The 27,390-nt window shown below is 43.9% G+C and overlaps 2 protein-coding genes across 6 annotated transcripts in view; both read right to left on the bottom strand.

The window, feature by feature from the left end:
• Positions 1–2,533, bottom strand: part of LOC110495943 (pyridoxal kinase) — a 33,188-nt gene extending 30,655 nt beyond the window's left edge. The window contains exon 1 of the mRNA XM_021571485.2: positions 1,922–2,533. Coding sequence (XP_021427160.1) covers positions 1,922–2,185 — 264 coding nt within the window. The 5' untranslated portion in view covers positions 2,186–2,533. The remainder of the gene's footprint in view (positions 1–1,921) is intronic.
• A 9,480-nt stretch (positions 2,534–12,013) lies between these two features.
• LOC110495942 (homeobox protein PKNOX1) lies at positions 12,014–27,390 on the bottom strand. 5 transcript variants are annotated; one of them, XM_021571481.2, is made up of 11 exons: positions 27,236–27,390; positions 26,202–26,312; positions 21,547–21,680; positions 21,151–21,322; positions 20,476–20,649; positions 20,125–20,272; positions 14,383–14,480; positions 14,162–14,296; positions 13,096–13,172; positions 12,829–13,001; positions 12,014–12,511 (listed from the first exon to the last, which is right to left on the bottom strand). In XM_021571481.2, exons 2-11 carry the CDS (start codon positions 26,250–26,252, stop codon positions 12,342–12,344), a joined length of 1,332 nt encoding a protein of 443 aa, XP_021427156.2. In that variant the 5' UTR covers positions 26,253–26,312; positions 27,236–27,390; the 3' UTR covers positions 12,014–12,341. The 5 variants fall into 5 exon arrangements, with proteins under 5 accessions (XP_021427156.2, XP_021427159.2, XP_036808344.1 ...); XM_021571484.2 differs by having other exon boundaries at positions 12,021–12,511; positions 20,155–20,272; XM_036952449.1 differs by lacking the exon at positions 27,236–27,390 and adding an exon at positions 27,087–27,190 and having other exon boundaries at positions 12,021–12,511.

Raw genomic sequence — 27,390 nt, 5'->3', positions numbered from 1 at the left:
ACGTTTTGAACAGTCATCTAACTCGGAATTCCAAGTCGGGAACTCTGGCCTCTTTCTAGAGCTGCAACCTGAAGATCACTGACGTCATGATTCAACCTTGTTTTTTGGGTTCCCAGTTGTCTTGAAAACACCATAAATCCAGAGAATGGCAGACTTTGATCACAAAGTTTGATGACAAAATTTGCCCACAAGAAGAATGGCCGTGCCACCTTCCTGTTCAACTGATTACAGCACAAAAAGGTGAGACGAAAAATGTATTGCATGCTGCTGAATAAATTATGTAATATGCCAGCGAGATATGTATACTGTAGCTAAGAAAGTAATACTAAGCGTATGTTAATTAACTTACGACTTCAACTGTATGTATACTGTAGCTAAGAAAGTAATACTAAGTGTATGTTGTGTAGTAAACTGTTAGTAGCCCATGTGCCTCTCCCTAATAATTTGGTACCCCCCCCCCCCCCCCCCCCCCATAACTTAGCCTACTGTTCTGATTTGGTGGTGCACATGTAGCCTATAGCCTGTTTTAGAGAAATGTCATCATTGAATATTGAAAGAACTTTCATTGTCTGCTTATATTCCCCCTTTTATTCATCCTTTGGTTCTGACTTGGTGTACAGGGAGAATAGTGTAAGAACGGCCCAATGCCCTGAATTCTGTCGCTGCACATTTCAAAAGTGCTGAACAAATAATTATATTGACTACGTCTGTCTAGACTCGCTCAATAATGTCTTAATCGAAATTACGGATTGCCTCTTATCCGCTTCTTGTCCCCTTATGCCATAGTTTGTACATCTCAATTGTCAGTAGAAGCCACATTTGTTTAAGCAAGTCAGCCATATCGGCTATGGCCAGTAAATGAGGCTAAATTAACTGTTAAGCTGCCAGACAAGGCTTCACTTATGTAGCCAGGTGTAGCGGTGGTAATGATTCACTCCATGGTGCTGAAAAGAAGGCTCTGCTCTTGGGACAGCTTTATGTAGGCCCTAACAGTCCATCATAGTACAATTAATGTATTGTTTAGTGTTGTGTAATGGCTTTGCTCGCATGCATCTGCCCCACCAAGATTTACATGCTAAAATCGCCACTTGATATAACCAATTGAAACAGGAGGTAAATCATTTTTGTGAATTATTTTTGGCCTAAGGGTTTAATCAAGATAATTATATTAAAAGCTCCTGTCTCCTCTTTAGTGACGTCAGTCAGAGGAATATACTCTAAATACGTCAGTCATTCATGCAGAAGCTCTCTGCTGTCTTTCTTGACTGATAGGATAGCAGAAACATCGATTCCCAGCTAATTGAGGACAGCAGAAACTGAGGATTTCCAGCTAATTGAGGACAGCAGAAACTGAGGATTCCCAGCTAATTGAAACGCCTTTACGGTCATCATCTATGACGGACCTGTACATTTGGATGACAAACAACGCTGTTCAGGGAAATAATGACCACCATGGTACCCAAATCACAGCAGTGTCTAATGTGATGAGGAGGATGAGAAAATGGTGATGTCACGATGATATTGATTATGAGGAGGAAGAGGATGAACGGATGACACCCGGACCCTATTGACAAGATTGCATTGCTGCAAGAGTAAAATCCGAATGAGTAAAATCCGTCACGAATGTCACACACGTCCATACTACAGTGTTGTGCATAATCCGACAGGCATGAACATGGAATGAATATTCTCGCAATTTATCACTGCTGATAACAATATGTCTAATGATTAACATGATTAACATATGATAACATGTAAAATACACCATCATCTCTATGTATTTTGAGTGTTCATGAATTGTCATCACCATTGGGAGCGCCAAAAGGGTATTTGCCATGTGACCTTTTGCTACCTGCACGCGCGCACAATTGCGTTACATTAGCTCATCAAAACATTGCATCAGAATATAATAGATACATACCTGTAACGGAAATGATGCCGATTTATTGCCAACATATCCCCTGACAACATGACTCTGAATTGACAATACTCTGCATTCCATTTCGTGCATAAAGTTAGAATAAAACACGCTACACAATCCGCGCAAAACAAACGCAGGTTTTGTGTTCAGGGCTGCACGTAAAGCAGCGATCCCGAGTCCACAATCCAAGGTGTTTTCAGTGAGGGTAAAATCAGAATCCAGCCACAAAACTGAAGGACATAGAACCCACACAGAAACGCTCATTGACGAGACACATCATTATTCTTCAGGCATTCGTGACGGGCACCTAAATCCACTGACATCACAAGCGCAACAATGAAACGGACGTGACAGCAATATTGTGAAATAGAAACAAGTGTGTTGCCTCTATAACAACAAAAATAACCAGAGGAATGAGTCTGATTTACCACCCGTAGCCCTTTACGATGTTATCGGTGGATTTCAAGGGCAGGTGTTGTGCGCACACACGAAGCATGGAGCTAATACGAATGAAATTAATACAAATGTTGTAGGTGGAGCCCAACATTTGGAGCCAGGGATTTTGTTACTATAGAATTATTAATAGAAGCAAAGAACCCTGTCTAAAAGGACTGTAATGGGAGCAAGCAGAGCGAGGATATTAGACATTTCTTTGGAACAAGAGGCAGTGTGGGAATCCGGTTGGGGTCCTTCATTATGTTACACGTTATGGGCATTGCTATCTGGGGTCATTGGGACGTCCCTACACCATAGCCCCGGGAAGAAGGGGTGCTGCAGCATCTATGACATACCTGATTAAAACAAATTACAAAGTAGTGCACTGGTCCTTTACTGGTCCTGTACAGTTATGTGCAAAGATCTAAAACATGCCCATATCAAATTAAATATGTTTCTTGATCAAATAACATGGAAAACAACCACTTTTTGTGCAGTACTAATTTACCATACTTACAAACCACTTAATGTAAATGTACATTACTGTATTGTACATAGGCTGGTCATCTATGTTTGTACCTGTAGACTTACCATCACCATCAAGAAAAACGATGCACAATACAGTAATTGAGTACATTGAGACATCATGTGGTTTATGATGATGTGATAAGATGATGATGCTCATTTAGTAGAGCATGGTGCTTACAATGCTAGGGTTGTGGGTTCAATTCCCAAGGGGGGCCAGAAAGAAAATGTATACACTAACTGCTGTAAGTTCCTCTGGATAAGAGCATTTAGTAAAAGGAATGAATACACCATTTAAGTTTTCACATAGAAATATGTTGCATTTGCAAAGTATTTCAAGAAACTGGAAAATGTATATCAAGCAAGTATTATTAGATTAACTGTTTTGTACAGATAATTATGAGACTCAAGTTACAAATGCTGGTAAACACTCAAATACATTTAGACAAAAAAAATGCACAGTGCACTGGACCTTTACTAGTCCTGTGTTAGCTGACGTCTGTAGCGCAATTCTTTTTTGCAGCATGCCCACCCACAGACTACTTACCGCAGCTATGCCCTAGCCTAACCCTTAATCCTAATCTTAACCCCTAACCTTAACCATAACCCTTACCTAACCCTAACCTTAACCCTTACCATAACCATTGTACATTTCAACTTCAATGGGGTAGGGTCGTCCCAAGAATCCTGTATAACACGAATCTATACTTTATTGGCCATTTACATGGAAAGGCATTTCGTGATGTCAGCATGCAAATACACAAACACAACACAATATATTACATGCAGCACGGAAAACTGGAAAGTTAGTAGCAAGTCACACATTTAGGCTACATTTTCACATATTCAAAGTCTCTGCGGCTTACTGTCTGACCTTGTATTGGGCCTGCATCATCCTATGTCCCACTGTTCAGCAGCCTGGTGGCTGATGGAATGAAACTTGCCTCCTTCCTGTTCTTGCTGAACAGTGGGACCCTCTTGGAGGGCAGCAGCTCAAAACATTGGGATTGTGTGTGGGGTCCTCTATGATGTGTGCTTGGCCTTGTCCCTTGTCGGTTTATCATAGAGGCCCTGACACCCCCTGCACTGCAGCCTGCAGAGCTTGGACCCCAGGTTATCTTTGTCACATTGTGAACATCCTCTATCAGAAATAATAGGGGAGCTGGGGAATGGTGCTAATGTATGGGCTCTCTGAATGGTCACGCATACAAAATGATGTGAACATGGACTAGAGGGATTCAATGGAAGATGTATGGATAAGAATGTACAGTAGGATATTGAGAATGTGACACTGACTGGGAAGGTAACAGTATAACCCCATCACTGAGAGATAATGGGACCTGTAGCAGCCTTCAGCTAATACACATACATACAGACACACATACACACACACGCAATAGAGCCCACTGAATCAAGCCAAGCCAGACTCGTGTTGATACTTAAAGAGAGGGAAAATATTTCCTGTCAATTAGACTTGAAATAATGGACAATTTTAACCGTGGGAATATCGAGCAGCAAATTATTTAGAGCACTAACCCAGTCTACAGAGAGGAAGGTCAACAAGTTGACCAAGTCAAGACGAGGGTTCTTTTTCAATTTGTCACTCGCAATTCCTCGGATCGTACTCCTCGCCGCTTTCTCGACCATATTGGAGGACAAGGTCCAAGGTCTCTCAAACCTTTCCCAATTCGTTTTGAGGAGGCAAGGCGAGGCAAGGCGAGAAGATGTGAGCAGACTGCTGCTTGCTTAGCCGTACCTCTTTTAAATTTCAGGCTAAGGAGCAAGCGTCACAAATCCCCATCTGCTACACACTCACCCCCCAAACTGACTCCATAGCGACCCCAACTATCGTGCTAACTAATCACCATTATAATAGACATCATTATAATGGATGCATTTAAGCCGGATGGTTGTGGTTATTTGAGGTGTTCATTCTGACTGTGCGTGCTGTTCGGTTCGGGCTGCTGAGTCACACAGTCTTTATCTGCACAGTCGTGACTGAGAGTAGAGAGCTGAGAGGAGGAGGAAGAGGAGGGGATTAAAAGGGGAGCCTAACTTTGGCTTTGTGATATCACTGTACCCAAAACTGTGAAATTGAATCATAGCTACCAAGCTACCCAACACTGATTTAGCTTCTTCCTAGCTTTTAGTTAGCTGTCTTCATGGGCGATTGGGTTACTCTGTATGAACATGGTTCCCATAGTTTAACTGTAGTCTGGCTGTGTCACAGGCTATGTGGACAATTCTACGTCCAGGTCTCTTTCTCAATTAATCTTTCCTTGATTCCTCGTCTCCTTCTTCGAAATCCATTGGAGGAGGGATCATGGATGTTCTCCGTCAATACAGTTGAGAAGGAAGCTAGGAGATAGGATTCAAATGATCACATTGGAAAGACACATTTAGATATAGCCCATTGAGAACCTTTAGCTGTAGGGTTGAACAAAGAATAAGGTTCTGACATCTGCTGGTAAGATATTGCCATTACATCATTGTCCTCATTTATGAATGCCCTCTCCTTAATCCTACACGTGTATGGCGAGTTGTTGAAAGAGAAAGACCATTCACATTCACATGGCCAGTGGCGACCTGCCATTCAGGGCAGATGGGGCAGAGCATGTTATTTTGGCATTAAAACGTGTCACATATCAGTTTGCAAACAATATTTGTAAAAATGTATTGAGTTGATAAAGCTGCATACAAACATGGTCTCTTTTTTGCTTTCTTGAGTAAGGCAGCTCCAAAATGCAGTTGTTTCAGCCTAGCTCAGTGCTTTCTGTGCTGAATTGGCTAATTTATCCCCCTCCTCTCCCCTGTAACTATTCTCCAGGTCGTTGCTGTAAATGAGAATGTGCTCTCAGTCAATTTACCTGGTAAAATAAGGGTTAAATAAATAAATACAATTAAATAGAGGGGTATCCAGCGGATAATACAGAGCATAGGGGTTGGTAAGGTTCTCTAGTTGCACCGTGATTGGCTCAGTGTTCTGTCACTCATGGGGGCCCTACGTCACCGCAAAATCTACAGTGAGAGCTAGAAAGCTCAAGCCCCCTTGGGTGCTGCCATAGATTTACATTAGAAGTGCCCATCCAAGAAGGCTCAAGGTCATTGGCCACTGATAAAATGACGTCAAATCACGTTATATCTCCCGGAGCTTTGATTGGACTGTTCATGTCAACATCATACATTCAAAACCTTAGCTAGCAAGCTAGACAAGCATTCATCACCATGAATCATGTCAACAATCTACTGGCAAATCCTTCTCAGTCCTTGTCATATGAAGATAAAATGTATCTGTGGTCATTGGCCATAAACATTACACAACAAGGTGGAAATCACAAATTGAACAATGAGTGATTTGGAAGGAATCTGGCTAACGGCTAGCGTTGCAAAGCAATCACTATTTTGCTTCCCCTGCTATTCGTTTGAGAGGATATGTGGTCCAAGTCTTGGTTTAAGGATTTAAAACATCTGTCTGAAAGGGTTTGTTTTCCAAGCTAAAAAGGATAAACATTCATTTTGTAACACCATGGACCAGAAAAGGTTGAATACATTGGCCATGCTGTCAATCCAGCAAGACTTCTGCCTCGTTCAAAACAACTAGAAACTCGGAACTGGGAAATCAGACTTCAGTGAGTTCAAGACAACTGGGAACTCAGAAGAAAACGAGCTCCAACTGGGAAAATACGTTTTCAGCATCCAACTCGAAGTTCCAAGTCGGGAACTCGGGCCTCTTTCTAGAGCTCCGATCTGAAGATCACTGAAGTCATGATTCAAACAGTTGTCTTGAAAGCACCATAAATCCAGAGAATGCCAGATGACAAAGTTTGATGACAAAATTTGCCCACAAGAAGGACCGCTGCGCCACCCTCCTGTTCAAGTGAGCACAGCACAACAGTGAGTCCAAAAATGTATTGTATGCTGCTGCATAAATTATGTAATATGTCAGGGAGATACAGTGCATTCAGAAAATATTGAGACCCCTCGACTTTTTCCACATTTTGTTACGTTACAGCCTTATTCTAAAGTGGATTATATCGTTTTTTTCCCTCATCAATCTACACACAATACCCCATAGTGACAAAGCAAAAGCAGGTTTTTAGAAATGTTTGTAAAATGTTTTGTTTTTAAAGTATTCAGACCCTTTACTCAGTACTTTGTTGAAGCACCTTTGGCATCGAGTACAGCCTTGAGTCTTCTTGGGTACACCTGTATTTAGGGAGTTTCTCCCATTCTTCTCTGCAGATCCTCTCGAGCTCTGTCAGGTCGGATGGGGAGCGTCGCTGCACAGCTATTTTCAGGTCTCTCCAGAGATGTTCGATCGGGTTCAAGTTTGGGCTCTGGCTGGGCCACTCAAGGACATTCAGAGACTTGTCCTGAAGCCACTGCTGCTTGTCCTGAAGCCTTGGAAGGTGAACCTTCACCCCAGTCTGAGGTCCTGAGCACCCTGGAGCAGGTTTTCATCAAGGATCTCTCTACACATTGCTCTGTTCATCTTTCCCTGGATCCTGACTAGTCTCCCAGTACCTGTCTCTGAACAATATCCCCACAGCATGATGCTGCCAGCACCATGCTTCACCGTGGGGATGGTGCCAGGTTTCCTCCAGACGTGATGCTTGGCAATCAGTCCAAAATAGTTTTGTTTCTCATGGTCTGAGAGTACTTTAAGTGCCTTTTGGTAAACTCCAAGTGGGCTGTCATGTGCCTTTTACTGGGGAGTCGCTGCAGATATTGTTGTCCTTCTGGAAGGTTCTCCCATCTCCACAGAGGAACTTTGGAGTTCTGTCAGAGTGACCATCGGGTTCTTGGTCTTCTCCCTAAAATTTCTAAAAACCTGTTTTCACTTTGTCATCATGGGGTATTGTGTGTAGATTGATGAGAATATTTAAATCCATTTTAGAATAAGGCTGTAATGTAACAACATTTGGAAAAAGTCAAGGGGTCTAAATGCTTTCTGAATGTACTGTGTGCTTACTGCAGCTAAGAAAGTAATACTAAGTGTATGTTGTGTAGTAAGCTGTTAGTAGCCCATGTGCATCACCATAATAATTTGGTCCCTTTCCCCCTCATATCTTAGCCCACTGTTCTGACTTGGGGGTGCACATGTAGCCTATAGCCTGTTTTATGTAAATGTCATCATCAAATATTGTAAGAGCTTCCATTGTCTGCTTAAATGCCCCCTTATATCCATCCTATGGTTCTGACTTGGTGTACAGGGAGAATCCTGTAAGAACGGCCCATGTTCTGAATTCTGTCGCTGTACAATTCAAAAGTGCTGAACAAATAATTATTTTGACTAGACGCGTCTTAGCTCGCTCATTAATGTCTTAATCGAAATTACGGATTGCCTCTTATCTGCTCCTCGTTCCCTTATACCATAGTTTGTACATCTCAATTGTCAGTAAAAAACACATTCGTTTAAGCAAGTCAGCCATATTAGCTATGTTTTTTTTAAAGATAGTAAATTAATGAACTGTTTCGCTGCCAGACAAGGCTCCGCTGATAGCCAGGTGTAGCAGTGGTAAGGCTTCAGTCTATGGTGCTGAAAAGAAGGCTCTGCTGTTAGGACTGCTTTATGTAGGCCCTAACCGTTTGTGGGCACCGTTTGTCACCGTTATAGTGCAATTAATGTATTGTTTAATGTGTTGTGTTGTGTAGTGGCTTTGCTGGCATGTTTTTTTGTTGCCCCACCAAGATTTATATGCTAAAATCGCCACTGCACATGGCCATACACCCGCACACTTATAGACACCGAAACACCACCCAAGGAAACAAGACACAGGAAGCAGAGAAAAAGGGTCAAACACTAAAGGGTTCTCCAGTAACCTCACCAGCTAATGACCTGTGATGTAATGGATCTCATTGTCCCTCCACTCCTTGGTGACACAGTACTGCTATTGGTGGCGTTAGATCACGAGAGGCTCTGCTCACTACACAATTACTAGCGTATAGTATTTTATTTTAGTCATACACTTAGACTCCGATAAGTACGCATCAAAGATCTTGACTGTTGACAATAGAGAATCCTTCCTCATATACAGTGTGCGCCAAAGATCAGTCACGTACTGTGCAATTCAAATGAGGGAGCATTCCACAGATGCATGGCCTCCTTACATCCATCTCTGTTAGCCTGTACACCTGAGTGACCACATCATATGGAACAGCCAGTAAGCAGGCTTATGACCTTTCACCTTACAACCCCAGACCCCCCACCGCCCTCCCTAATTCCCCCAACACCTGTAGCAGCATAGTGACCTGAGTGTCTTCCCTGAAAACTTCACTGTAAAATGATGCTATCAGGTTCTCCATTGGTGGTGGTCGGTCAATTGGTCAGTCACTCAGCTAGGCAGTAGCATTATATCCTCGATGTTTGTCAGTGCAGTCCTTACTCTCCCATCGCTCCACTGTGGTCATCTTACTACCATGGGGCCAAGATGATTAGCTGGGGAGGAGATATGGCCATGCCTAATAGTGACAAGACTGCTGCTGATGGATCAGCCGAAGACTGGAAGGTGTGTAGCCAGACTGACCTCCCGAGGTCTGCGTGTTTTAACATCAACGCTGTTTCTTTCTCTTTCTCATTTTCCCTTTTTCTCTCTCCCACCATCCATCTTCTCTCTCACGCGCCCTCCCCCCATTTCTCTCTGTCTCTCGTACACACTCCATACAGGTGTCTGGGGCAGAGGGAACGGACCCGGTCCGTATTGTGGTTGAGTCAATCCTGGAGATCCCCACCACCTTCAAAGTCAGCTCCCTCAGCAGCCAGACCAGCGTCTCCTTCTCTCAGGACCTCCAGGACCCCCATGTACCCACCGCTCCGCCCCAGGAGCCGCCTGCCCCCATCCCAAAGAGCCAGGGCCTGCTCACCCTACCCAGCTACCTCCCTTCCATGCGCTTCCTCAGGGTCTGGCACGGTATGGACGCCCCAGAGGACACAAAACAACCAAAAATATGTCACTTTCCCAATTCTGCCTGTCTGTCAGTCCTACTGACTGATAGTTATGTAGGGCTTTATTCAATATTCAATCTGTATCGCTGAGGCATTACAGATTGAGCGATAGAAATGCAAAGGACATTTCTGATTGAGCTGGCATACAGTATGCAAGGTTTACTGTGAATGTAGTCCCCACCAATGGAGGAACATTGCCTTTAAATTTCAACTGGACTTTAGTGCTGAACTTCCGTGATACGTATTGAACAGAGCCCTTTGAGTAACTGCTCTTCACCTCAAATCTGAAGGAGCACAGCAGGTTCATTGGCTAAGTCCTTTCCTCCAGGTCTGGTTGAGCCTATCTGCCTGCCGAACTATGCGGAGAGATTTGAGGAGGGGAAGATGTGCTGGATCTCTGGGTGGGGCGCCACAGTGGACGGAGGTGAATGGGCTCAAATTCAACACCTGAATAGATGCGCAAGCATGCACGTGTGTGTGTCTGTCTGTCTTTTCAGGGGAGACCAGTGTGTCCATGCATTCTGCCCAGGTCCCTGTGCTCTCCAGCAGGGACTGCAGTGGACCGAAAGTGTACCAGGGTGCCATCTCCCCTTGGATGGTCTGTGCAGGCTACCTAGAGGGGGGCAAAGACTCTTGCCAGGTATCTTTCAGAAGTGGACCTCAGAGTTCCATGCACCATTTGTCTAAAGGACAAAGTGCAGATAAAAAGCACACAGTGAAGACAAACGGTTAAAAGAAGGGGGTGGGCACTGTGTGTTGGCGATCACGAAACGGTGGTGATTCAGCAAGTAGAATCGTCAGAAAATTAACAGAAAATGAAGACCGATTTCCTGTTCAAAGGCGCTAGGACGGTCACCCGCTGCTTTTAACCGTTCGTTAGCACAGTGTATTTTGTGTTTGTGGAGTAAAATGCACTGCCGCTAATCCTGGTGTGTTTGGCGCCCAGGGGGATAGTGGAGGCCCTCTGGCCTGTGACGACTCATCAGTGTGGAAGCTGGCGGGGGCCACTAGCTGGGGCTATAGCTGTGCTGAGAGGAACAATTCTGCCGTGTACACTCTCATTCCCCACGCTCTGACCTGGATCCACCAGCAGATGAATTCTACTGTTGATATGGTGCACTCGTGAACTCTACTGGTGGCAGACAGTACTGCAAAAGTATTGCGGCTGCTATGAAAGGAGAGAGATACATGGTTTAAATGGACAGTTCACCCCGAAATCATAGTTTGTCAGATGTTTTCAGACATCCAAATTAATTTAGGCCTGGATTTACTAAGAGTTTTCACCAGTTGCAGAATGAACTGTTCCTTTAAGAGTGAAGAAGTCTTAAAGTTTGAGACAGCCAGTGGAAATCAATCGCTGGAAAACCTTTTTTTGTTTATTAGTCAGCGATGAATGATTGATATATACAAATCTGTTAGTCTATTTAACATCCAAATGAATATACTCCCATTCTATGATATCTTCCCACAGAAAGAAGAGGCACTGAGCCCTTGATCCCCAAAGGATACAGTAGCTGACATGGAGTACTTTACTCAGAGACACTATTTATTTGTTCTTAAGCACCACAGTGAACGGACAATCTGAGGCTGAGCAATAGCTCTATTTTAAAGTCAGAAAAACAAGATGGAGGGAAATGGTGAACGACAAATTAGGGAGATGAACTAGGGCCAGGATTCAATTCGGACTGCGGAGGATCGGCATTGTAGCAAGGTTGGCATGAAAAGGTCATTTCCGATTGAGCAGACATCTGCAGCGTTTACTTTGAATGCGATCTCCATGACTGCGGTAACGTCGCCTGTAAGTGGGGCATAGCCAAAAAGGGTGATCAGATTGAATCTGGGCCTAAGCTTGGTCTCATTAGTATGTCGACATCTTTCATCTCTACACACAAACGGTGCATGTAGACAAATGGAATAGCTGTAACGTACTTTGTATAGTATACTTTGATATGTCATTACATAGCAGATGTGTTTGCAGAGAAATATGGAAAATACCCAAAAAAAAGTATTTTTAGGAAAAAGCTTTTTCAAATGATTCCTTTTTGATGTTGCATTCATAAGCATGTGTGAATTTCTTGTTTCAGACATCTTTGCACAACTATCAATACATCCTCCAACAAATCCTCGGTTCGATATCCTCCCCTGAAATACCGCGTCTACATTCTGAAACAAAAAAAACAAAGATGAGGGATATCCTTCTTGAACATTTTATTATTAGAGAAATCCAACAGACCTTGAAAAGCAGGTCAGCCATATTGGACATTCAATGTTCATACATAAATATTCTTTAAAAAAAGATCTAAAAATAAAAACACTAAGCAAAAAAGCTAAATGAAAATAAACAGCCTTCATTCCAAACATTTTACATATAAAAATAGCATATTTTTTTCTCTGTTTCTAGTAGGACCTTAAAGGCCTAGTGTGGATAGTCTTGGACACTGATGAGTGTTGAGTAATATTGTCAAACACAGGCATGCACGAGGGTGTGACATCACATCCCGCTGTAGTGGTATGTCACTCCAATCCGGCCATGTCAGCCCCCTCCTCCTCTTCTTCCTCCTCACTCTCGCCCTCCTCCTCCTCGCTGTGTCCTCCCATCATCACCTGCTGCATGGCCAGTGTTGCACCGTCTGATGTCAGCGTCTGCAGCTCGTCTACACTCATGCCCATCGTCACCATGGTAACTGAGGGCACAGGGGAAAAAGATCAAGCTTCCGCCACATCCACTAACCAGTACGTAATTGGACGGTGTATAGTCAATCCGAGTTGACCGGTGTTATTGTGGTAATGGAGACGGCTGGTATGTTAAGGACAAGATCAAGTCATATCAAGGTGTGAAAGCCACAGCATGACATTCCCCTCAGCCTGTAATAAGGACTGGGGATTTTTTTTTTTAAGTCATGTCTGCAACTCTGACATGTTCCTACTGGGATTTCTTACTTTAACAGGAGCATATCAGACTTGCAGACTTTTCATAATATTCGTTTTTCTGGGCATTTACCGTCATCGTCCATGGCCACCTCTTGCCCTACACCGGCCGAGGCAATGTTGTTGGCCATGGGCCAGAAACGCTGGGTGGGCCGGCTCTGGGGAGTCCTCTTCCTGCTCTTGGGCGTGTCCGACGCACTGCTGTCCATCATGGGCTGGAGGATCCGCCTCCTAGCATTAATGAACCTGGAGAGGGAGAGACGAACAGGGGCTAAGCCAATCATCCAAGGCCACAATTATGCGCTTGGGTTTAGGGTGTGTGTGTGAAAGATTGACTCACCAGTTGTTGACCTGCAGCAGGGTCAGGTTGGTCTGTATAGCGAGCTGTTTCTTCTCGTCCTCTGTGGGATAGGGATGCTGAGAGAGAGAGAGATGCAAAGAGACAAGGGTAAAGAATACAAACAATCATTTACAGCAAATTATTGTTTGTGTTTAGCTCCCTATTAAGCCCAGTAGGTACTGGGAGAGACTGTGGATGGATGATGTAAGACTAAAGGTCAATGTATGGGAACAGCACAGGATGATGATTAAATAAAGTCACTTCTATGTGAATTAGAGTTCGGAGCAGCCTGGCCACTAGTTGGATACCTTTTTACCCAATTCCTCTGTTACTTGACCTGCTATCATGCAACGTTTGTGGGCACCACGGGGACCATTAATCACAGCGGTATAAAATGCTAGTAGGCCATGTGGGGAGAAAATTTGAGGTATCAGGAGGTTGGGCTTTCGTCCCAAACCCAGATGCATTTAGATTCAACATTAGGATGCACAGAGGCTTGAGTGCCAGTATTGGCAACTCAGGAGCAAGTAGAGAGGAACAAGCTGTAGTGAAGACGCTTCATCCTACAAAGGGCTAGGATTATCTAACATCTGGCTGTTAGTTAACCGTCTCTTACACACGCGCACAAACACACCCGCGCAGGCACACACTGACACCCACACACGCACAAACACACAGGGAACAAAGGGTCTCTGTGAGCTACCAGTCTTGTTAGCTTCCGCCAGTGGGCCTGTGAGCTGTCCACTGATTAACCTCTGATTAGCATTTAGCCAGCCGACCATGGGCCAGTCATATGAGGGCCTAACACATCAGTCTCTGTCAACGCAGCCGCTCCGAGCCATCATGGGACGAGCCATCGTGACGAGGGCCATCATTCTCTCTCAAATGTATGCACGTGCACACTCACATGCACGCAAGCATGCACAGACACCCTTGGAATAACCTAGCAAAGATTTACTCTGAGTTACAATACATTTAGTTATAGTTATTCTAATCTTCGGAATGGTTGGTACGAGGTGCAAGGTATTCTAGTGTTCAATTTACACCTTGAGGTGTTTTTACTCACCCCTATGTGCTGGAAGAGCCAGGTGCGCATGATGTTGGTGGCTGATTTGGGCAGGACGCCCCTCTTGTTGCTCTTGGGTGAGCTGTCCTCCTGGGTGAAGAAACTGCTCAGGTCCTGATTGAGCTGCAACTGGAGCTGTACACACACAGTCAATTCAGAGAACAGCCTGTAGTTCGTGTGGCTGTGAGCGTACGTCTGTCTGTGTGTGGCGTATTCCTCACCTGTGTGTTGTTGATGCGTATTGTCTGGGGTGAGATAGCTTGTCCAACCACTTGTCCCTGAGGAGTGACTACTGTGATGGGCTGGTACACTGTACCACCTGCTCAAAACACACACACAAATAAAACAAGTTATGACACGTTTTTGGTAACACCTTGATCCAAGGACCCTCAGCACCTCACTATAATTTTTGTAAATGTTTTTATTTCACCTTTATTTAACCATGTAGGCCAGTTGAGAACAAGTTCTCATTTACAACTGCGACCTGGCCAAGATAAAGCAAAGCAGTGAAACAAAAACAACAACACAGAGTTACACATGGGATAAACAAACGTACAGTCAATAACACAATAGAAAATCTGTATATAGTGTGCAAATGAGGTAAGGAGGTAAGGCAATAAATAGGTCATAGTGGCGAAGTAATTACAATTTAGTAATTAACACGAGTGATAGATGTGCAAGTATAAATACTGGTGTGCAAAAGAGCAGAAAAACAAATAAAAAACAAATATGGGGATGAGGTAGTTGGTAGGGCTATTTACAGATGGGCTGTGTACAGCTGCAGTGATCGGTAAGCTGCTCTGACAGATGATGCTTGAAGTTAGTGAGGGAGATATAAGTCTCCAACTTCAGTGATTTATGCAATTCGTTCCAGTCATTGGCAGCAGAGAACTATAAGGAAAGGCGGCCAAAGGAGGTGTTGGCTTTGGGGATGACCAGTGAAATATACCTGCTGGAGCGTGTGCTACGGGTGGGTGTTGCTATGGTGACCAGTGAGCTGAGATAAGGGGGGAGCTTTACCTAGCAAAGACCTATAGATGACCTGGAGCCAGTGGGATTGGCGACGAATATGTAGCAAGGACCAGCCAACGAGAGCATACAGGTCGCAGTGGTGGGTAGGATATGGGGCTTTAGTGACAAAACAGATAGACTGCATCCAATTTGCTGAGTAGAGTGTTGGAGACTATTTTGTAAATGACATTGCCGAAGGATTGGTAGGATATCCAGTTTTACGAGGGTATGTTTGGCAGCATTAATGAAGGAGGCTTTGTTACGAAATAGGAAGCCAAATCTAGATTTAACTTTGGATTGGAGATGCTTAATGTGAAACTGGAAGGAGAGTTTACAATCTAACCAGACACCTAGGTATTTATAGTTGTCCACATACAGTGGGGCAAAAAAAGTATTTAGTCAGCCACCAATTGTGCAAGTTCTCCCACTTAAAAAGATGAGATGCCTGTAATTTTCATCATAGGTACACTTCAACTATGACAGACAAAACGAGAGAAAAAAAATCCAGAATATCACACTGTAGGATTTTTAATACATTTATTTGCAAATGATGGTGGAAAATAAGTATTTGGTCAATAACAAAAGTTTATATCAATACTTTGTTATATACTCTTTGTTGGCAATGACAGAGGTCAAACATTTTCTGTAAGTCTTCACAAGGTTTTCACACACTGTTGCTGGTATTTTGGCCCATTCCTCCATGCAGATCTCCTCTAGAGCAGTGATGTTTTGGGGCTGTTGCTGGGAAACACGGACTTTCAACTCCCTCCAAAGATTTTCTATGGGGTTGAGATCTGGAGACTGGCTAGGCCACTCCAGGACCTTGAAATGCTTCTTACGAAGCCACTCCTTCGTTGCCCGGGCGGTGTTTTTGGGATCATTGTCATGCTGAAAGACCCAGCCACGTTTCATCTTCAATGCCCTTGCTGATGGAAGAAGGTTTTCACTCATAAATCTCACGATACATGGCCCCATTCATTCTTTCCTTTACACGGATCAGTCATCCTGGTCCCTTTGCAGAAAAACAGCCCCAAAGCATGATGTTTCCACCCCCATGCTTCACAGTAGGTATGGTGTTATTTGGGAGCAACTCAGCATTGTCCTCCAAACACGACGAGTTGAGTTTTTACCAAAAAGTTATATTTTGGTTTCATCTGACCATATGACATTCTCCCAATCTTCTTCTGGATCATCCAAATGCTCTCTAGCAAACTTCAGACGGGCCTGTACTGGTTTAAGCAGGGGGACACGTCTGGCACTGCAGGATTTGAGTCCCTGGCGGCGTAGTGTGTTACTGATGGTAGGCTTTGTTACTTTGGTCCCAGCTCTCTGCAGGTCATTCACTAGGTCCCCCTGTGTGGTTCTGGGATTTTTGCTCACCGTTCTTGTGATCATTTTGACCCCACGGGGTGAGATCTTGCATGGAGCCCTAGATCAAGGGACATTATCAGTGGTCTTGTATGTCTTCCATTTCCTAATAATTGCTCCCACAGTTGATTTCTTCAAACCAAGCTGCTTACCTATTGCAGATTCAGTCTTCCCAGCCTGGTGCAGGTCTACAATTTTGTTTATGGTGTCCTTTGACAGCTCTTTGGTCTTGGCCATAGTGGAGTTTGGAGTGTGACTGTTTGAGGTTGTGGACAGGTGTCTTTTATACTGATAATAAGTTCAAACAGGTGCCATTAATACAGGTAACAAGTGGAGGATAGAGGAGCCTCTTAAAGAAGAAGTTACAGGTCTGTGAGAGCCAGAAATCTTGCTTGTTTGTAGGTGACCAAATACTTATTTTCCACCATAATTTGCAAATAAATTCATAAAAAATCTTACAATGTGATTTTCTGGATTGTTTTTTCTAATTTTGTCTGTCATTGTTGAATTGTACCTATGATGAAAATTACAGGCTTCTCTCATATTTTTAAGTGGGAGAACTTGCACAATTGGTGGCTGACTAAATACTATTTTGCCCCACAGTATTCTAAATCAGAACCGTCCAGAGTAGTGATGCTAGGTGTGCAGGCATGTGCGGGCAACGAGCGGTTGAAGAGCATGAATTTAGTTTTACTAGCGTTTAACAGAAGTGGGAGGCCACGGAAGGAGTGTTGTATGGCATTGAAGCACATTTGGAGGTTTGTTAACACAGTGTCCAAAGAAGGGCCAGATGTATACAGAATGGTGTCGTATGCATAGAAGTGGATCAAATATTCACCCGCAGCTAGAGTGACATCATTGATCTATACAGAGAAAAGAGTCAGCCCGAGAATTGAACCCTGTGGCACCCCCATAGAGACTGCCAGAGGTCCGGACAACAGGTCCTCCAATTTGACACACTGAACTCTATCAGAGAAGTAGTTGGTGAACCAGGCGATGCAGTCATTAGAGAAACCAAGGCTGTTGAGTCTGCCGATAAGAATACGGTGATTGACAGAGTCGAAAGCCTTGGCCAGGTCGATGAAGACGGCTGCACAGTACTGTTTTTTTTATCGATGGTAGTTATGAAATCGTTTAGGACCTTGAGCGTGGCTGAGGTGCACCCGTGAGCAGCTCGGAAACCGGATTGCATAGCGGAGAAGGTACGGTGGGATTCGAGATGGTCGATGATCGGTTTGTTCAATTGGCTTTCGAAGACTTTAGATTGGCAGGGCAGAATGGATATAGGTCTGTAATAGTTTGGGTCTAGAGTGTCTCCCCCTTCGAAGAGGGGGATGACCGCGGACGCCTTCCAATCTTTAGGAATCTCAGACGATATGAAAGAGAGGTTGAACAGACTAGTAATAGGGGTTGCGACAATGGCGGCGGATAATTTTAGGAAGAGAGGGTCCAGAAAGTCTAGCCCAGCTGATTTGTAGGGATCCACATTTTGCAGCCCTTTCAGGACATCAGCTGTCTTGATTTGGGTGAAGGAGAAGCGGGGGGGGGGGGGGGGGGGGGGGGGCTTGGGCCAGCAGCTGCGGGGGGTGCAGAGCTGTTGGCCGGGGTTCGGGTAGCCAGGGGGAAAGCGTGGCCAGCCGTAGAGAAATGCTTATTGAAATTGTCGATAATCGTGGATTTATTGGTGGTGACAATGTTTCCTAACCTAAGTGCAGTGGGCAGCTGAGAGGAGGTGCTCTTATTCTCCATGGACTTTAGTGTCCCAAAACTTTTGGGAGTTAGTGCTGCAGGATGCAAATTTCTGTTTGAAAAAGCTAGACTTTGCTTTTCTAACTGACTGTGCATATTGGTTCCTGACTTCCCTGAAAAGTTACATATCGCGGGGACTATTCCGAGGTAGTGCAGTGCGCCACAGGATGTTTTTGTGCTGGTCAAGGGCAGTCAAGTCTGGAGTGAACCAAGGGCTATATCTGTTCTTAGTTCTACATTTTTTTGAATGGGGCATGGTAATTTAAGATGGAGAGGAAGGCACTTTTGAAGAACAACCAGGCATCTTCTACTGACGGGATTAGGTCAATATCATTCCAGAATACTCGGGCCAGGTTGATTAGAAAGGCCTGCTCGCTGAAGTGTTTTAGGGAGCGTTTGACAGTGATAAGGGGTGGTCATTTGACCGCGGACCCATAACGAACGCAGGCAATGAGGCAGTGATGGCTGAGATCCTGGTTGAAAACAGCAGAGGTGTATTTAGAGGGAAAGTTGGTCAGGATGATATTTATGAGGGTGCCCATGTTTACAGATTTGGGGTTGTACCTGGTAGGTTCCATGATAATTTGTGTGCGATTGAGGGCATCTAGCTTAGATTGTAGGACGGCCGGGGTGTTAAGAATATCCCAGTTTAGGTCACCTAACAGTACGAACTCTGAAGATAAATGGGGGGTAATCAATTCACATATGGTTTCCAGGGCACAGCTGGGAGCTGAGGGGGGTCCATAACAAGCGGCAACAGTGAGAGACATATTTCTGGAGAGATGGATTTTTAAAAGTAGTAGCTCGAATTGTTTGGGCATAGACCTGGATAATAGGACAGAACTCTGCAGGCTAACTCCGCCCCCTTTAGCAGTTCTAATTTGATGGAAAATGTTGTAATTGGGGATGGAAATTTCTGAATTTTTGTTGGCCATCCTAAGCCAGGGTTGGCGGAGTGTGCTAAAGCAGTGAATAAAGCAAACTTAGGGAGGAGGCTTCTGATGTTAGCATGCATGAACCCAGGGCTTTTCCAGTTACAGAAGTCAACAAATGAGAGCGCTTGGGGACACACAGGGCCTGGGTTAACCTCTACATCACCAGAGGAACAGAGGAGTAGGATAAGGGTAAGGCTAAAAACTATAAGAACTGGTCGTCTAGTGCGTTCCGAACAGAGAGTAAAAGGAGCAGACTTCTGGGCGTGGTAGGATAGATTCAGGGCATAATGCACAGACAAGGGCGTGGTAGGGTGCGAGTACAGTGGAGGTAAACCTAGGCATTGAGTGAGGATGAGAGAGGCTGCATCTCTGGAAGCGCCAGTTAAACTAGGTGCGGTCTCCGCATGTGTGGGGGGGGTGGGGCAAGGGAGCTAACCGAAGCATGTAGAGCGGGACTAGGGGCTCCGCAGTAAAACAAAAAAATTAGAGCTACCCTAAACAACAGTATACAAGGCATATTGACATTAGAGGGAGGCATAAAGCAATCACAGGTGTTGATTGCGAGGGCTAAGACAACAACGGGTAAACAGCTAAGACAACAACAACAACTGGTAAATGGCGATGAATGAGGACAGAGAGGGTCACTTAGCTACACACAATTCGAGGCTGAAGCCGACAGATAAACAAAATGAAGTACCGTGTTATAATCAACTTTCAAATTAACTCTGAAAAGAGGCAACATTCACAGATTCAAGGAAACTGACTAAAACAGGGAGGAACTACCTGAACCTGATAACTAAGAAAATAATGTTTTGCTACTGTGTGCCATAATTAATATGACCCAGTATTGCTAGTAGCTGTCTTAACAAGGACACAGTAAGGCCGGAGAGGAGAGGGTACCTGTAGAGGTGGTATGCCACGGAGACATACCTGCTAACACTTGGCCAGCAGAATTGACTGTTGTCAGGGTAACGTTGCCCTGCTGCAGGGACGAGGCTGACATAACAATGCCTTGAGGGCTGAGGGTTCCTGTCAGTGGGCTGGAGGTCTGGGGGTGAAACACACACAAAATTAGCCTAACTGCATTCACATTAATTTGTGTTCATCTTGTATAATTTATACCTATAATGTGTGAATTGTACTATTATGTGCTTATCATTTAATCCCAATTCAATAGCCAAAGTTCCCTCTGGGAAAGATACAAATAATCTATGAAGGGAAAATGTGTGTGTATAACCGGCGTGTGAGTACCTGAATCTGGACAGGGGAACAGGGGCTGTCAGTTTCTCCCCCACTAAGCAGGGTCTCACTGTTCATCTTGGTGCGCAGGCAGGCGATGTAGCGGCTACAGAAGTCCTTACACAAGTCGCTCACTTTCTCCAGCTCCAGGAGGTGGATACGCAACACCTGGATGGCCTTCACCATCTGGGGTCAGAGGTCAAAGGTCAAGTCATTAGCAGGCCATTAGTAGGCATGCTGCCAACCCATAACTGTAACCCTGACCCTAGCCAAGGGTTAAAATTAAAATTACCAATTACTTCATTCAACATCAGTTTGCTGGTCAGTCATGTCTCTTCAGTTCTTCCCAATAAAGACATTTTTTTTTTTTTTTATAAAACATTTACTATCACACATACAATATTTCAATTGCTTGATGTTAAGAGATGCAATTCAAGAGTGGTTTGTTAAAGGGCACAACAGCCGTGGAACTTCGTTATATTATCTTTTAACATCGAAAACAGACGTGTAAGAGCTGGGTCATGTTCATTAGGTACCAAAAGGAAGAAAACTGACTAAAATAGGAAAGGACCAACTGGACATATCCAATAAGAAACAAGTATTTTTGTTTTTCGTTGCAGAACATTTTCAAACTTTTTCAGTTGCATGCCCAAATGAACAGGACCCTGGTAGTGCAGAGTTCCTCACCAGGTTGTCCACGTCTGGGTCGTCACAGAAGAAGCCCTTGCCCTCTTTCTTCTGGCTACGGACAAAGTTCTCAATGTCCACATTGAAGCTGGCAGAGCTGACGCAGTCCGAGCTCTGAGTCGACTGCTCACACTTCTCAAAGAGTAGGGCCAGCAGAGGGAACAGGGGGTGCCTACGATGCACAGGCGAGTGCAAAGGATTAACGCTACAGTAGGCGCAGTTAGTGAAAGCACACAAACACACAGTCATGCACCGATGCTCGCACATCCACACAAGTTTACAGTCAGTCATAAAGAGGACATGGGAAGGAAAATGGATTGAAAAAAAAAAGTGGAGAACAGAGAGAAAGAGCTCTAATGAGGAGGACGGAGTGGAGGAGTACCAAGACTCGCCTACCTGTAGATGGCCTGCTTGTCTGTGTCCATGGGTGTCTGGGGCTGCATGGCAGAGGGGCTGCCTGCTCCCCCCTCGCTCAGACTCTGCTCTGGATCCCCCTCCACATCCGCTCCCACGCGCATCTGCACCAAGACCTTTACCAAGGAAAGAGACAGACGGTAAAAAGAAGATTGGGATACAATGCAGAGAAAATAGGAGAGTGGAGGGGAAGGGAGGGGATAGGAGAGTGAAATGCAGTAAAGTTAGGTCAGTGGTTGGTGAATGACTTCCCTCAGGGTGGTAGTGGGGTGAGGAGTACACACACACCAGCCCCAGGGAGAGGAGAGAGAAAGAGACTAGTCTGTCTCTTTCCACTCATAACACTGTCTCAATTCAGCAGCTTACAGAGACTGCATTAGCTATTTATCATTCACATTGAACCCCGATGAATACACTGTCTTAACTTCTACACTCAGTTAGAAGTTGCTCATGATCCATTCTAGTCCTTCCCTGTTTCAACAGTTTCTTCCATTTGGTTTCCAGTGAACCCCGACCCCTTCCTACAGTGCCTCAGGTCAGACTCATTCCAACTATGACTAATTTTTCACTAGAACTGACATACATTGTTTTTTAAAGTGGTCCTCTGTAGCGCAGTTGTTAGAGCATAGTGCTTACAACAGCTGGATAATGGGGTTGATTAATAGGACCACCCATATGTACATTTTTTTTTAAACGTAATCAAGTAATTTTATACTGAACAAAAATATAAAATGCGACAATTTCAAAGATTTCACTGAGTTACAATTTATATAAGGAAATCAGTCAATTGAAATAAATTCCTGATGCCCTAATCTATGATTTTCACATGGCTGGGAATAGAGATATGCATCTGTTGGTCACAGATACCTTTAAAAAACGGTAGGGGAGTGGATCAGAAAACCAGTCTGTATCTGGTGTGACCATCTCCTTTCATCAGCTGTCCAGTTGTCTGGTCTCAGATGATCCCGCAGGTGAATATGCCGGATGTGGAGGTCCTGGGCTGGCGTGGTTTCATGTGGTCTGCGGTTGTGAGGCCAGTTAGGCGTACTGCCAAAATGACGTTGGAAGCGGCTTATGGTAGAGAAATTATCATTAAATTCTCTGGCAACAGCTCTGGTGGACATTCCTGTAGTCAGCATGCCAATTGTACACTCCCCCAAAACTTGAGACATCCGTGGCATTGTGTTGTGTAACAAAACGGGACATTTAGAGTGGCTTTTTATTGTCCCCAGCACAAGGTGCACCTGTGTAATGATCATGCTGTTGAATGAAATCATACCTTGAAGGCAGAACTCAGTGTGTCAGAGTGAGCAATGAGCTGTCGCCCACTCGTAGCTATGATGTGGGCATGCCCCAAGGGTCAATACTTTTGCCCCTCCTGTTCAGCCTGTACATTAATGATCTGCCTTCTGTCTGTACTGGGTCTGAAGTTCAAATGTATGCAGATGATACAGTGATATATGTGCATGCAAAGAGCAAACAACAAGCTGCACAAGAACTCACTACTGTAATGGTCCAGGTTACAAAGTGGCTCAGTGACTCGTGTTTGCATCTCAATGTGAAAAAAACTGTTTGCATGTTCTTCACAAAGAGGGCAACAGATGCTACTGAGCCAGATGTCTATGTGTCAGGGGAGAAGCTCCAGGTGGTATCCGATTTTAAGTACCTTGGCATCATACTTGATTCCAACCTCTCTTTTAAAAAGCATGTGAAAAAGGTAATTCAAATAACCAAATTCAACCTAGCTAATTTCCGATTTATACGAAATTGTTTGACTAGAGGTAGCAAAACTGTACTTCAAATCTATGATACTCCCCCACTTAACATACTGCTTGACTAGTTGGGCCCAAGCTTGCTGTACAACATTAAAACCTATTCAGTCTGTCTACAAACAGGCTCTCAAAGTGCTTGATAGGAAGCCCAATAGCCATCATCATTGTCACATCCTTAGAAAGCATGAGCTCTTGAGTTGGGAAAATCTTGTGCAATACACCGACGCATGTCTTGTATTCAAGATTCTTAATGGCCTGGCTCCCCCTCCACTCAATATTTTTGTTAAACAGAAAACCCAGACATATGGCAGCAGATCCACAAGGTCTGCCATGAGAGGTGACTGTATAGTTCCCCTAAGGAAAAGCACCTTTAGTAAATCTGCATTCTCTGTGAGAGCTTCCCATGTCTGGAATACACTGCCATCAGACACACATAACTGCACCACATATCACACTTTCACAAAATGCTTGAAGACATGGCTAAAGGTCAATCAGATTTGTGAACATGGTCCCTAGCTGTGTGTTGCCGCTTTCCATGTTGTCTGTTGTCTGTAGCTTGTGAGGTGTGGAAACACTTTGTTACTTTTATGAATTTTGTCTTGCTGCTTTTTGTTTTATGTTGCTCTGTCTGTATGCTACGTCTTGCTTGTCCTATGTTGCTCTGTCTGTATGCTACGTCTTGCTTGTCCTATGTTGCTATGTCTTGCTTGTTCTATGCTGCTATTGTCTATATTGTAATTGTTTTTAATAACCTGCCCAGGGACTGCGGTTGAAAATTAGCCGGCTGGCTAAAACCGGCACTTTTACTGAAACGTTGATTAATGTGCACTGTCCCTGTAAAAATAAAAAATGAACTCAAACTCAAACTCAATCAGCTTCTTGATATGCCACAACTGTCAGGTGGATGGATTATCTTAGCAAAAGAGAAATGCTCACCAACAGGGCTGTAAACAAATGAGTGCACACAATGAGAGAAATAAGCTTTTTGTGCATATGGAAAATGTCTGGGATCTTTTATTTCAGCTCATGACACTTTATATTTTTGTTCAGTATAGATAAAAGTGTATGCTAAATAGCATATATTATATTAAAATGACATGCATGATGACAAATTTTGCCTCTCTCCTACTTGCACACTGTAGATGTGTGGCTGTTACAGAAAGGCAATGTGTTAAAAAACACTTGGGTGTATTTTAGAGGATTAATAGACCTTTAAAGTGTGTAATATTCATTTTCACAGCAGCTCATTGTATTGGGAATTCAGGACAGTAACACCCTTCTTCAGGCAGTTATTCATTTACTAGTGGAATTGTGGTCACAAGTTGGGGTATATACAGTTGAAGTCGGAAGTTTACATACACCATAGCCAAATACATTTAAACTCAGTTTTTCACAATTGCTGACATTTAATCCTAGTAAAAATGCCCTGTCTTAGGTCAGTTAGGGTCACCACTTTATTTAAGAATGTGAAATGTCAGAATAATAGTAGAGAGAATGATTTATTTCAGCTTTTATTTATTTCATCACATTCCCAGTGGGTCAAAAGTTTACATACACTCAATTAGTATTTGGTAGCATTGCCTTTAAATTGTTTAACTTGGGTCAAACGTGTCGGGTAGCCTTCCACAAGCTTCCCACAATAAGTTGGATGAATTTTGGCCCATTCCTCCTGACAGAGCTGGTGTAACTGAGTCAGGTTTGTAGGCCTCCTTGCTCGCACACGCTTTTTCCATTCTGACCACAAATGATCTATAGGATTGAGGTCAGGGCTTTGTAATGGCCACTCCAATACCTTGACTTTGTTGTTATGCTTGGGGTCATTATCCATTTGGAAGACTCATTTACGACCAAGCTTTAACTTCCTGACTGATGTTTTGAGATGTTGCACCCCCGTGCTTCACAGTTGGGATGGTGTTCTTCGGCTTGCAAGCCTCCCCGTTTTTCCGCCAAACATAACGATGGTCATGATGGCCAAACAGTTCTATTTTTGTTTCATCAGACCAGAGGACATTCCTCCAAAAAGTACAATCTTTGTCCCCATGTGCAGTTGCAAACCGTAGTCTGGCTTTTTGGAGCAGCGGCTTCTTTCTTGCCGAGTGGCCTTTCAGGTTGTCGATATAGGACTCATTTTACTGTGAATATAGATACTTTTGTACCCGTTTCCTCCAGCATCTTCACAAGGTCCTTTGCTGTTGTTCGGGGATTGATTTGCACTTTTCACACCAAAGTTCGTTCATCTCTAGAAGACAGAACACGTCTCCTGAGCGGTATGACAGCTGTGTGGTCCCATGGTGTTTGTACAGATGAACGTGATACCTTCAGGCATTTGGAAATTGCTCCCAAGGATGAACCAGACTTGTGGAGGTCTCCAATTTTTTTTCTGAGGTCTTGGCTGATTTCTATTGATTTTCCCATGATGTCAAGCAAAGAGGCACTGAGTTTGAAGATAGGCCTTGAAATACATCCACAGTTGCACCTCCAATTGACTCAAATTATGTCAATTAACCTAACAGAAGCTTCTTATGCCATGACATCATTTTATGGAATTTTCCAATCAACTTAGTGTATGTAAACTTCTGACCCACTGGAATTGTGATACAGTGAATTACAAGTTAAATAATCTGTCTGTAAACAATTGTTGAAAAAATTACTTGTGTCATGCACAAAGTAGATGTCCTAACCGACTTGTCAAAACTATAGTTTGAAATTTGTGGAGTGGTTGAAAACCGAGTTTTAATGACTCCAACCTAAAGTGTATGTAAACTTCTGACTTCAACTGTATATCACACAGCTCATTCATTGGAATATGGCCACCCACTTTGTCATATGTTCAAACTTCACTCCTCCTCATCTTCAATCTCTTACCTCATCCACCTCCGGGTACTCATCTAGAGATGCCGAATGGGCTTCCATCATGGTCGCTGCCAATGATGCCAATACTCGGGCATTCCAGTCCAAGACCTGTGCCTACCAGTCCTACAGAGACACATGCATCAGACATGGGGTTTAGATTAGGTTTTTGTTGTTGTCATAGATTAGATATAACCATTGCATGATACATACATAGCCAATGAAGAACGTAGGGTCAGGGCACTATGTCAACACAGGGCCTTGCATTCTGGGGTATGAGGATTCATGTTTTTTGGGGTGTAAATGCTTGGTCACTGTATGCGTGTATCAGAATGGAATGCAGAGAGTGCAGTTATCAATTCCCGCGGGCGCAGCGTGGGAGGTATGTTGTACAGTCAGTAGCCCTAACTTCCGGGCACATATTTTGATTAAATAATTCAACGCAGAAATTGTGCATCTACAGTTCGTAATGTTCACCAAGCATCATCCTAAACTGTGACACTAGGCCCATGAATCTCTCCTTAGCAAGCCGTATTCATGTGGAAAAATAAATATGGAATAAATCAAATGTGTTTCTAATAACAAACAAACGTGCATACAATTTCGTGTCAATTTGATTACCGATTTATCCTACCCTCGCTGTCTAAATATCGTATAGCGGCTCAGGCTACATGTATCATATAATATGGGTGCTTTCAAATGTTGAACAAATAAAAAAAACTGTCAACAGCACACATCCCATCGACGTTGCGGTCATCGATAGGTATCTCTCCTAATAACATTCGAATGTCCAGTAGTCTGTAGATTAGTCAATACACGCCTGGCCTTCTCATTCACCCTTTCCAATGCGCCTTTTCCAAATAAGCGGACATCTTTTTTTCTCTCGTCACAACAGCTTGCCTTCATGTGTGATCAGTCTTTTGGCTCACTGTTCATTCTGCAAAGTGCACATTGGCTCATTCCATTGCGAGCCATTGCATTCGAGCATGTAGCGTCGATTGTTAGATTGATGGGCGACGAAAAAAAGAGGAATTTGAGTGACAGCTTACCTTAGTGCCAATCTTCGTCACAGTGACAAGGGGCTGCTGCAATCCGGGCCCGCAGTTTTCGTGTGTCGTCACTACGTATAGGCTCGCAGACTATTTTCTCTCATTAATATTCAACATGTGGGAGGAGAAGCAATTCTGAACATGCCTTGTCCCGC

The sequence above is a fragment of the Oncorhynchus mykiss genome, chromosome 18, assembly GCF_013265735.2.
Source record: "Oncorhynchus mykiss isolate Arlee chromosome 18, USDA_OmykA_1.1, whole genome shotgun sequence".
Lineage (NCBI taxonomy): Eukaryota > Metazoa > Chordata > Actinopteri > Salmoniformes > Salmonidae > Oncorhynchus > Oncorhynchus mykiss.
The sequence above is the reverse complement of the archived record's forward strand: the minus strand, read 5'-3'. Positions and strand labels throughout refer to the sequence as shown.